This window comes from Mercurialis annua, linkage group LG6 (assembly GCF_937616625.2).
Source record: "Mercurialis annua linkage group LG6, ddMerAnnu1.2, whole genome shotgun sequence".
NCBI classification, from domain to species: Eukaryota; Viridiplantae; Streptophyta; class Magnoliopsida; order Malpighiales; family Euphorbiaceae; genus Mercurialis; species Mercurialis annua.
The window spans coordinates 4,967,222-4,979,829 of NC_065575.1; the positions used below are offsets into that span (position 1 = coordinate 4,967,222).

General features: G+C 30.8%; 2 protein-coding genes across 2 annotated transcripts; one reads left to right on the plus strand and one right to left on the minus strand.

Moving 5' to 3' along the window:
- The first annotated feature begins 295 nt into the window (after positions 1-295).
- Positions 296-1,241, plus strand: LOC126685898 (NDR1/HIN1-like protein 26). The gene has a single exon (XM_050379892.2). The coding sequence runs from the start codon at positions 413-415 to the stop codon at positions 1,052-1,054; it is 642 nt and encodes a 213-aa protein (XP_050235849.1). The 5' UTR covers positions 296-412; the 3' UTR covers positions 1,055-1,241.
- Positions 1,242-4,543: 3,302 nt separating this feature from the next.
- Positions 4,544-5,844, minus strand: LOC126685897 (uncharacterized). The gene has a single exon (XM_050379891.2). It carries the CDS (start codon positions 5,608-5,610, stop codon positions 4,765-4,767), a length of 846 nt encoding a protein of 281 aa, XP_050235848.1. The 5' UTR covers positions 5,611-5,844; the 3' UTR covers positions 4,544-4,764.
- Between the last annotated feature and the right edge of the window lie 6,764 nt (positions 5,845-12,608).

The following is a 12,608-nucleotide window of genomic DNA, read 5'->3' on the forward strand; positions in this document are numbered from 1 at the left end:
CCTTATAATCATGAAATCGTCTATTTTTTTTAATTTAGGGTGCTATTGAAACGTAAAAATACGAAATAGGGTGCAATTAACGAAATTGCAAGGTCAGGGTGTTATCGAAAAAAAAAATGAAAGATCGGTAGTTTTTGAGGTGAGTAGCCAAAAAAAAATAAGAAAATGGTAATTATTGACTATGTTAAAAAAAAAAAGTTTATAAAAAATTATTACATAAATTATATTTTTTAAAACTGCAAATAACTCTAGTTATTTTAAACCGAACTCATGGTGGACTCAAACAATAATAATTTCTACTTTCTGTAATGCCAGTGCTATCTTTCTCTTTATTTAACCCATCATTTCTCATTTCCTTAACTTACTAAACTTCCTACCATCTTCTCCCTCTACCTCCAACTCTCCACTGCAAATGTCTCTGGTCTCCATTCAATCTCCAAAACACTGCGCCACCAAAGCAACCCTAATCAACATCAACACTCATCTCTACAGAAAACTATTTCTTCTCTTCTCCACACTTTTCACCACCCTTCTCTCGTTAATACTCGTCGTCTGGATCATCCTCCGCCCCGGTAAGCCCCAGTTCTCCCTCAAAGAAGCGCATATTTACCAACTCAACCTCTCCGGCCCCAACCTGCTCAACTCCTCCATCCAACTCACCTTGTTTTCCCAGAACCCTAATGAGAAAGTTGGCATTTACTACGACGAGTTGCAGGCGTACGCTGCTTATAAGGGTCAGCAGATAACTGTGGAGACCACTCTTCCTCCGTTTTATCAAGGGCATAAAGATAGTAATCTGTTGACTGCTTCTCTGATCGGCGCTGGACTTCCGGTGGCTTCTTCGTTTGGTTTTGAGGTGGGACGAGACCAGACTGTCGGGAAGTTGGTTGTTAACTTGAAGGTGAATGGAAGGCTCCGGTGGAAAGTTGGGACTTGGGTTTCCGGACGGTATCGGCTTAACGTTAATTGTGTTGCGGTTATGGGATTTGGACCTGATCTTCCGGCCGGACCGCTGAGTTTGAAGCAGGGGACTCAATGTTCTGCCACTGTCTGAGTTGTTATTTGCTAACAATATTTATACACTATATGCAGCAGCCTGTGAGTTCATAATTAACTGTTTATTTGTGCTTGCTACGTTTTAATATCAAGTTTGTGTTTAAAGTGTTTTTGCTGCTCTCTAATTCTGTTCTGTAAATAATAAGACACGGATTTAATTTATAAACTATAGTTAGTTTCATTAATTAAGAGTTTATAGCTTATGTGCGAATTCGATGAGCTCAATCGATGTCAAAGCGGTTGACTATATAAGGTTCGAAATGAACGGAATCAAAATAATTATTTATTTTATTTTAAAATTATATATAATCAAACTAAATTTAAAAATATTTTACATCACTTAAATTTTTTTAGTTTGATTTGTCTTAATAGAACTTTACTGTCACAACTGAATTGAGTCAGGCTCAAGTTTAAGTTTTTTTATAATGTCAATACGAAATGAATTAATTAAAATTTATCGGTTCGGTTATCCAGTGTACATTAGCTATTTAAGATGTCTATTATGTACAAGTGACTATTTTGGACGTTTATTGGAAGACTGTCAAATGAGTTAGTAAGACCTTATTTTAATTTAAATGAGATCACGAGTCAAAACCGCATTTATATATACAACCATTTAAAATTTAAAATTACGACTTTGCCTCCCATAGGAGATTAGCTAGTCAGCTAGAATGTGAATTATCAATGCGGAGAGTTTAAAGATACCGTCTCATAACTGAGATCCATTTTCAAATCTTAGTGACCTCTACCCAAAAAAAGGTTGAAAGATATGATGGGGTGGGATTTGAGGAGAAAGGCAGAGATAAAGGCGGGAAAATAATAATTAAGTTGCTAGCTTTGGCAAGGATGCATGAAATTTCGACGTCAAATCTCAGCTTTATTGTACATAATAAGATAACACAAACTTTGTTCAAGTACTTGTGGGTCCTATCATCCATTAGGTTTTCAGAATCTTTTTCTTTAATTACCAATTCGCTCAAGTTTAAATAGAATAATATAATAGAGACCACACTATTTCATTGAGCATAATTGAATCTCTTAAAGTTCATAATGCATATCTATGCATTATGAAGAACAGTAAGGTTTCAAATTTTTATTTAAAATTTTTTACGTCGTTCTCTCTTCACTTCAAGATATAGCTAGCCGGAGGTTAAGACCGGACTGCTAAAAAAAGTACAGGTGAATTAAAAGTTAATCAATACCCCCGGTCAAAAGTTGGGGTCCAACCCGAATTTGATGATTAAATTTGGTATTCTGGAATTCTAGTCACGAACCATAACGATCTATCCTGAATATCCTTCCAATGATCAGAGAGACCTATTTGATTCCTACCCGACTAGTACATAATATGGACAAAAATAGTTCCATCCACAACTCCACAAAAATTGAAAGCAAAATCTGGTCGAAATGTTTTCAAAAGGGAGTAGCCTTTTTGAGGCCATAGGTATCAAAAGCTATTTGCTTTTAACTTTCTACAAAATGGGATTTCTTCTTCTTTTCTTTCCAACAAAATTGATGCTCAGGCTCACCAAACTACACATTTATAGTAGTTTTACATGAAGCTAGAGGTAAAAAATATCCTATGGTGAGCGAATAGCATTCACGACTACCGTTGCGATATGAGCGTGCAAAGAACTCTTACGCACAGTGATCACTTGATATCCTCTACAAGTTTTCAGAAGAATTGGGAAACAAGAAAAGCATTGAAACTTCCAAAAATATGTAGCAAGCGGAGAACCTATCTTTTTCCGGTATTCTGTCATATTCGAACTCAGTCGGGCATTATTGAGTTTTTAACTAGCAACTGTGTCATAACCGAGTAGAAATAAAGAGAGCTACAATTAAGCTGGAAATTCTAACAGAGCCTACGAGAGGAAATGATGAGGAGGAAGGTTAATTGTCAGTGTCACCTATGTTGCACATAAACTTTTGAGTCTTACATTCCGGCGTATGGTTACCGTTTTCAGACACGCTTTTGAAACTCCGAAACTCTCTATATATAACATATTCGTATAAGAATATATTTTTTTCAATGTTTTCCATTCAGCGTTTCTTGCTAGAACAGTCTAAACCATTCAGACACCCAGCTCCATGACACTTGTAAAGGGGAAGAACTGTTAGTGATAGAAGGTAATAAGTAATAACTTGCTGCTACAACTATACAAATCAGAGTCCTACAATCGCATTCCTAGCCGCCACATTGAAGAAGTTATGCACGTCCTTCATAGATAGATAGGTACCAACCAAAATCTTATGAACGTCATGCTATTAGATATATAACCAAAATCTTTTGAACGTCATTTAGAACAGACAAACATATCTGTCTATCTGGTTAATATTTTCAAAGAAGAGGAGAAATAAGGATAAAATTAGTTGCTATCCAAAGGCTAATCTTTCGTATCATTCCCTAAGCTTTAAGGATTCTGTCTCAATTTGATTTAGGGTTCTTTTACCCTTAAAATGCCTTCCACTTGTTTCAATTAATAGCAAGGACCGAAATTGGCTTTGTTGAAACATAATAGCTATGAAACATCCTACTGATGTACTCAACCCAGAAAAATACTTTTACTGGTCCAAGTTTTTGATCCAGTGAAAAGAAGAACCTATATAGTGTAAGGAGGGATTTGGTTTGTTTTCACTCAAAGACATCACTGTTTTGCTCTTAGTTCCTATCCCCTTGAGATCATACACATGCACACAGGTATCCGTAGATCAAGGACTACAAACTAATAACAGAATGGCAAGCTTACTGATGCATGATACTGAGGGCTACAGTGATGCGAATCATGCGATGATTCCGTTGTCGGATAATTCATCTAAACACCTGATTAAGCAGAGAGCTGGAAGAATAAGCTTCATAGCACAAATTGTATAAGCCAATACCGTTTAGCAGAAAATTTTACTTGTTAGACATCCTAAAAACAAATTTTAAAAGGAGGGAAATATAACACAATTGCAAGGGTTTCATGATCATCAAGGAAATATGAAATTCATTGTTGTCACAACTATATTCAACTAAAATTAAGATAGAGCAATTTTGGAAATTTGCGAAATTTTGTTATTAAGCTACCATACTAGACTAACTGTCAATTATGAGATACTATGGATATGGAATGGCTATTAGACTACCAAATTATTCCCCATACATACTTAATTTTCTGATATTTCTAAGGAATAAAGATAAAATGCTCTTGCCATTAAAGGTTACTATAGCTATCATAAGATTGCAATCTACTAAGTTTACCCTAAACCCCATGTTAATTCAGTCACTAGAATCCAGTTGCGGGTACCTCTGCTTTAAACTAAAACCAAAATTAACTGCCTTATCTCAGTCTAGCCATGCAAAGCTACAATTTTCAAAGGGTACATAAGTAGAAATCTAACTATGAATTCCAACAAAACATGAAGGCTCAAATGCAACATGCCCAACCATCAACAAACAACACTAAAAATGAGACATGAACTCCAGAATTAAAAAAAAATGAAATGGAAGAGTAAGAAGGTCCATATTGCACATTAGAAGCGAAGATTACGTTCACAAACAATCATAAATCCATTAAGCTCTCTTAATTTTATGTTAATACAATTTCCTAAGTATATTGGGAACATGCCAAAAGAAACGATTGCACAAAGCTAGTATAGTAGGTATATATAATCCAAAATTGTTATAATGCAGGTGAAAGCAGAAAAACAATAAACTAACCCACATCAAGATTGTAACAAATCAGAACCAATCCATTTCCAAAAATGCTTCTTCACAGACACAGCTTTATCCGCCGCCCTCTTTACATCAGAATCACAATACTCCTCCAATTCCTCTGTACAAAACTCCTCATCAGGTAATCCATCCACCATCACATCCACAGAGTGCAACAGATAACGCGCAGGCAAACCCGGATACGACAACGAATGTCTCTCTTCAATCTTTTGATTATAAGAGCCATCGATGATCCTCACATTCGCCCCATCGTTTATAATCGAACCAAGCTCTTCTTTAATAGCTCGAAAAACAGCAGCTTTCGGGTCCTCATCGGGTTTCATTTTCTCAGACAATGGTCTAAACCTATTCCTCACACTACCATCAGACAATTCTTGATGCGATTCAACTAAAATTGTATTATCCTTACCCAAAATTCGTACTGTCACGACACTGACTGTGCGAATCGGAGGGGTGGAGTCTGCCAGTGAGGTTTCACCCTCGGATAGCTCGAGCCAGAGATTATGGATGTTCTTGGTGCCGGGTTTTACGCCCCAGGAGGCGAAAGAATCGGAGGGTAACCGGGGTTTGAGCCAATCGGAGAGGGACTGGGGAGTGGCGAAACGGTGATGGGTCTTTGAAGTTGACATTACGGGGATGTTGAGGAATCTCCGGCGGTCTGGTGGCAGACAGAGAATTGGTAATTTCGGGAACTGGGGTTTGGTGGCGGAGGCGGAGGCGGAGGAGAAGAGGAAGAAGATGGAGATTGCGGAGAAGAATAAATCTTGGAAATGGGAAGGTTTAGTATGGGTGTTTAGAAATTGATGTGAGGATGATGGTGGAGTTGGTGGTGACATATCAGTTAAAGATTGATAATTTGATACAGTGTGGTGTTGAATTGCAGTATAGGAATTGGGTTTGATGGATTAAGTCCATTCTGATGATGAAGAAGAAGACGAGATTGTTTGTTTTGTGGGTGTTAGGGTTTGAAAAATTGAGGTGACCAATGAAGGAACATTTGGGATTAGATTTTTACAAATGGAAGAAGAGCAAAGGATTAGTTTGCCCCTTTAACTTAGTATAGATGATCCAAAATGTCGGATTTCAGAAAGTTAAACAAATAAAACTCTAAATTGACACTTTAGCTCATTTTCCACCTTATTACATGTAGGGGTGTGCAGAGTATTTGGTAATGTTAACCGATCGAATCAAACCGAAATATTATTGATTAATTTGGTTCAGTTATATTTATAAACTAGTGAGATACCCTTGCTTCGCTTTGGGTTGGATCAGTTTAATTTAAAATATAAATTTAAATTTAAAAATATAAATTATATACATGCTAATTGTTTAAAAATATCATGGTCGTTTCGATATTTAAAATTGAATGTACGTACGTTTTAAGTTTATTTTAATATTAAAATTGATATTGACTGTATAAAAATTAAATTTGTAAAATATATTAAGTGTCCACAAATTTTATAATAAAATAAATTAATAATATAAAAAATTTTATTTAAAAGCCTTATGATGTTGTAATAAAACATTTCAAATAATTAACTAAATATCAATGTGTATTGTGCAATTCAATTATTTTCAGTTTTGTACTGTTATAAATTTTTAAACTGTAAATTTTAGATGTCTTACAGATTTAGGTTAACATAAACAAATTGATAATTAAAAAAATTAGCAAAAGATGTCAACTTGTTTTTAGTTAAATTCAATGATTCAAATTTTAAAGTTCATAAATTTGATACATTTTAAAAATTAACAATTTATTAAAAATTTGCATAGAAATTTTATTTGATGCATTGTTTAAGAGGGTTTATTTTATTATAGAGATGGTCTTGACACTTTAAATTAAATCATTAATTATTATTTTTATTTTTTCTATTCAAAATCTTGAATCTAGTTCAAATTATTCTTTTCATTGTTGTCAGCCGAATATCAATACCCTGTAATGTATTTTCTTTTCGCCAACTGAACTAAATTAATAAGTCACATAAAAATTAAACATAACATGAGGATAAAAAAAATAGTTCGTTCAATTAAATTAAGATTGCAACTTGATGATTTTATACACGATCAATTTTATGTTTAAGCATTTTACACACGATAAATTCAAAGCCAACGAACCCAAAACGTGATGAATGTTTAGAAATTCCAATCAACAAAATAACATTATTTAATTTGATATCTTGAAAAAGCATGTCGTTTTTTAGTTAAATTCACTCTATTCACCGATTTGTATCTCAAAATATTTTTATGTGCTTTTTAACCCTTTAACCTTGTTTTTATATATTGGGAAGGAGATGAGTAGTCTACAAGCAATTTGCTTACACTGTTTTTTTAAGAAGTAAAAAAATTTAAATAATTTGGCATAACAAAGAAATATTTCTTGGAGGCATTGTTTCTTAGAGAAGTAAATTTTCTATTTAATTTAATTATGGTGAAAAATAAATTTTCCAGCTAAATTTTTAAAAAACATCTGGCACTAATCTAAGGAGTATGATGGGTCTACTGTAAATAAAAAGTCTAATATGGATTCTTTAAAATCAAGAAAAAAATATTTAACCAATATAATACCCTCAAGTGTAACAACGAAAGAAGAGTTAATGATTTCCATGTGATGACATAAAATAGAAAAAAAAATTAAAATACAATGGCTTTATTGAAATTTAATAATAGAACATGGATCTTTCTAACATTAACATGAGGAAATTACTATAAGGGACAAAAGAAATATACATTTGTTGTTAGTAATCTTGTAATAATGGGAAAGAGTTGTGTTTAAATAAAATTGAGCCCAAAAACACTCAGTGATTTTGGGTTGGCTTAATACATTATTTAACCCCTAAATTTTACAACTTTGTTTCATGTGACCTATAAACTAAATTTTTATTTCATTGGACCTTTTAACTATTTTTTTTGTTCTATTTAACCCCTAAATTTTACCATTTTGTTCAATTGGACCTCTTAACTATTTTTTTGTTCCATTGGACCTCTTAACTATTTTTTTTTCTATTTGACCCCTCAAACTATACTATTTGTTCTATTTAACCCCTCAACTAAATGTTTTCCGCAATTAATATCTAAACTACTTTTTTACTCATTTAACCTCTAACACAATGTATTAATTTAAAAAAATTAAATATATTTCCTACATTTAAACTAAAGAGCGATATATTTTATAAATTTTTTAAAAATCTATTTAAGGATTAATTGCTTTAGAATCATATATTTTAGCGTGTTTTACAATTTAAACACAAACTTAGAAGATTCGTAATTGATTTGAAAAGTTTGAAATTGCAAAAAATTAAAAGTTGGTATTTTAAAATTTCTAAAATTAGAAATTCAAGTTATATTTACGAATCACACTAAAATTTATAGTTTTTTTTAAACAATTAAATATTTATTTAATATTATCAAAGTATAATAAATTTATGTATTTTATAAATATCGTTAAGCAAAAGATACAAACTCCTTTTATCAGTGTTGAAATGTTAAAAAACATTTACATGTTCAAGAAGTAATATCATTTAATTATTTGATCAACTTTAATTTATTTATTTATTTCTACCATTTTGTTTTTAATTTATATTGTCGTCAACAATTTACGAAAATATTATTAAAATGATATATTTTTTAAAAAATCACATGTCATTGTATATAAATTAATTTATATGCTTTTAAGCATTTATTCTAAATATAATATGGTTAAAAAAGTTGTATTTTTTAGGAGGTTAAATGGGTAAAAATTAAAAAATTAAATGTACAATAGGAAAAAAGAATAGTTAAGGGGTTAAATATAACAAAAAAATAGTTAAAAGGTCTAATAGAACACGAAATTAGTTCAAAGGTCATAAAGAATAAAATGGTAAAATTTAGGGGTTAAATAGAACAATGAAAATAGTTAAAAGGCTCAATAGAACAAAAAATTAGTTTAGAGGTCGTATGGAATAAAACGGTAAAATTTAGGGATTAAATAATGTATTAAGCCCTTTATACTATGATTGTATATAAATTAATTTATATGCTTTTAAGCATTTATTCTAAATATAATATGGTTGAAAAAGTCGTATTTTTAGGAGGTTAAATGGGTAAAAATTAAAAATTAAAATGTGCAATAGGCAAAAAGAATAGTTAAATGGTTAAATATAACAAATTTATATGCTTTTAAGCATTTAAAGTTGTATTTTTTAGGAGATTAAATGGGTAAAAATTAAAAATTTAAATATGCAATAGGCAAAAAGAATAGTTAAGGGGTTAAATATACCCAAAAAAATAGTTCAAAGGTCTAATGGAACACGAAATTAGTTCAAAGGTCATAAAGAATAAAATGGTAAAATTTAGAGTTTCAATAGAACAATGAAAATAGTTAATAGGCTCAATAGAACAAAAAATTAGTTTAGAAATCGTATGAAATAAAGTGATAAAGTTTAGGGATTAAATAATGTATTAAACCAAAAGGTTCACTTTTATACTATATATATATATAGATTTGAAAAATCCGGTCAATTTAGTTTGGTTTGATTTTTATATTATAATTTCTAAAATAACCGACCGAATTAACCAAAATTCAAAACTACATCGTCTTGATTTATTTATATAATAGTATTTTGTAATTCTTGTAGATGTTGAGTACTTTTGTAATTTAGTGTTGAATATCCCAAAATCCTAGTATTTTTTTGTTCGTCTTTCCTTATAAAATCAAAACCCTTATCAAACCAAAACTCTCTTCCTTATAATCTGTGCCTTACCAAAATGATATTTGCTAAACCAAAATGAATTGCTCCTTCATCATTTTCTATTCTTTTTTCTCACACATCATTACACGTCTTAGAAAAATTTAAAAACTATGTTCAGTCCGCCATAAGTGAAAATGACGAATTTGTTTTTCCAAAATATTTCAATTTCATTTAGAAATAATATAGTGTAAGCTTTTAATTGTTAAAATCTCTCATCGGAGTTTCATGGTCATGACTAAGCAGGGGAGGTGGATACACCACTAATTTTAAGGGATAATATATTTGGTGTTTGATTTTATTTTTAAATGACAATTTAGTGTTGGACAAAATTTTATATCGAACCGATAAGTGAACTTATTTATAAATTACAAATTGATGTGTCTAGCTAGTTTCTTTCCTGTAGCCCTTAAAAACGCAGTTTACGCGGAAGGGGTCAATTTCCACATAGGCAAATACTTATTAAAACGTAAATGATGTGAAATTTATGGGTCGACTTATTTTAAATGGACAAAAGAGCCCTTTGCAACAGTAAAACATAATCTCTTTAAAAGCATATTTGAAGCCTTCTCCTTCCTCCTGTTGATTTTTTATTCTTCAACTCTTTCTTTGACATTGAAATAGAATTTTGTTATTGTGACAAGAGGTGCGTAGAGAGAACTTCATGGACATGCCAAAATTCGGGACGAAAGTTCATGACATGCGAGATAGGAGATTGCAGCTATTTCAAATGGAAGGATTAGTAGTGTTTCATGATGGAATCCGGCCATATCCGAATATAGAACAGATATTTTGATCCCACCGGATGGTGACTCCTAATCTTCGCGCTTATTTTCATGATTAATAGCATTGTCTCACATTTTTTTAATGAAAAACAGTGTTGTGGTCGATAAAATTTTGAGCACACGCCTCATTTTGCCATTCATAGAAATACATCGGTTCTATATTTTTTTGTATGCAATCACAGAAATAGTAATCATTATGTTTATATAGGCTTAAATGCACTAAAAATCACTAACTTTCGCGTGTTTTTAGTATTTAACACGAACTTATAATTTTGACATATAAATATATGAACTATCAATTTTTTGCATGCATAACATGGGCACCGTTTTTGACATAAAACGGCACCGGTTTTGACCTAAAACGGAGATTTGGTTATATATGAAAAAAATTGATATTTTGTGTATTTATATGCCAAAATTAAAAGTTCGTGTTAAATATCAAAAACACGCGAAAGTTAGTGATTGTTTGTGCATTTAAGTCAAATATATACGAAGACTTAAAATACTATACTTTCATAAATATTTTTTTAAAAAAATAAATGTTTGAATATTTGTATAAACATTCTGATCAAGTCACTGAAAAAAATGGGTCAAATTGTGTTACTATAAATATTTTAAACTTTAGATTTATATATATAAAGAAGTCAATTAAATTCCAATCAAATGATAAGTGGTTCGTCCAAAAAAAATTGTTACTTTTCTTAATAAGAATTTCGACTCTAGCTATGTATATGTTGATTTTTTTTCATTATTATAAAAAAAATCGGATCGAAATTTAGTTTGATTTAATTAGGTTAAATGGCATAAATGATAGTCCGCAATCTGATAAGTCGTATGATAAATTTCACTACAACTTTTCTATAATTATAAAAAAACTCATTTTTAGTTTGTTTAAATTTTAAATATAAGAATTTCAGTTAAGTTTTAATATAACCCTAACTAAAAATAACCAATCAAATTGACTGTTGGATTCAGTTTAAAATTTCGTTTCAGTTTTTTTTTGGTGACGAGGGAACTCCCGGTGGAGTCCACCACCATTTGGAGCGGAACGACTATCTGAATAAATTTTCGGGAAGGCTAATTTCGGCATGCCACCGTCGGACTTTTCATCTAATACGAGCCTTTAACAATTCATTCAAGTGCTCCCAATGAGTTCCGTAAGATGTGGAAATTACAATGACTTAACCCGTAGTTCTCTTTTATTATTTATATTATATTATAAACCAAAAATAAGTTTGGTTTTGTTAAATTTGATGTTTTTGCATTTTGCAGCAGTCGATTAAATGGGAACCACCGATTCCATATCCACAAGGACGGTTTACCTTTTTTGGTTCCCTGGATCATCAGAAAGCCAAGTCTTTCCACAAATTTCTCCATCACTTATAATTAGCGTCTGATTTACGTTGGACCTTAATTTGGATTTGGATGTGACCGAGTAGAGTCAGTTTGCAGATTATTTTAACTGCAAATTCTATCCTAATCAAGTCGAATTTGAGTTGGAATTACTAAAATAAACAGACCAAATTGAATTCAAATATCACAACTAATCGTCCACTTAATAGACTGCTGGATCCAATTTAAATTTGATTAATTTGATCCTTTTCTTATAATTATATCGCTATAATAATAATTTTACTTTTAGGTATAATCACCCTCAAAATTTAAAATATTTATGTCTTTTAGCAATTGCAAGTAAATTAATTAATTTTTATCATTATGTTTAAATTTGAAAGATTTGTTGCAATATTAAACTTTTGAATTTTACTTTTTAAATATAAACATTCAAGTCTTTCATAAATTATGATCAAATTTTATAAATTATGTGTAACTTCTAAAAACGATTCTATAAAAGTTTGATCGCAATTTATAAAGGCTTAATGACGTAAAATATCACAAATTTAAGCGTGTTTTACAAATTTAACATAAACTTTCAATTTTGGCAAATTAATACACAAACTTTTGAATTTTTGCAATCTTAGCACCGATCAATTTTTCTTCAAAAAAATAGAGAAAAATGCTGATGTGTACACCGGAATAACCACTGTTCTGGCGTCCACATCATCATTTTTTTCACCGAAAATTGATCGGTGTTGAAATTGCAAAAAATTAAAAGTTTGTGTATTAATTTGCCAAAATTGAAAGTTTATGTTAAATTTGCAAAACACGCTAAAATTTGTGACTTTTTACGCAATTAAGCCATTTATAAATGATGTAATGTTTAAAATTAAAAAATAAAATTTAAAATTTGGATATAATTATAAAAAAAACCTTTTAAATTTGAACATAATTATATAAATTAAAAAATTTGGTCGCAATTGATAAAAA

What these genes read in the sequence shown, in the direction of transcription:
- LOC126685897 (XM_050379891.2), bottom strand. Translation starts at nt 5,610, where the DNA reads ATGTCACCACCAACTCCACCATCATCCTCACATCAATTTCTAAACACC.
- LOC126685898 (XM_050379892.2), top strand. Translation starts at nt 413, where the DNA reads ATGTCTCTGGTCTCCATTCAATCTCCAAAACACTGCGCCACCAAAGCA.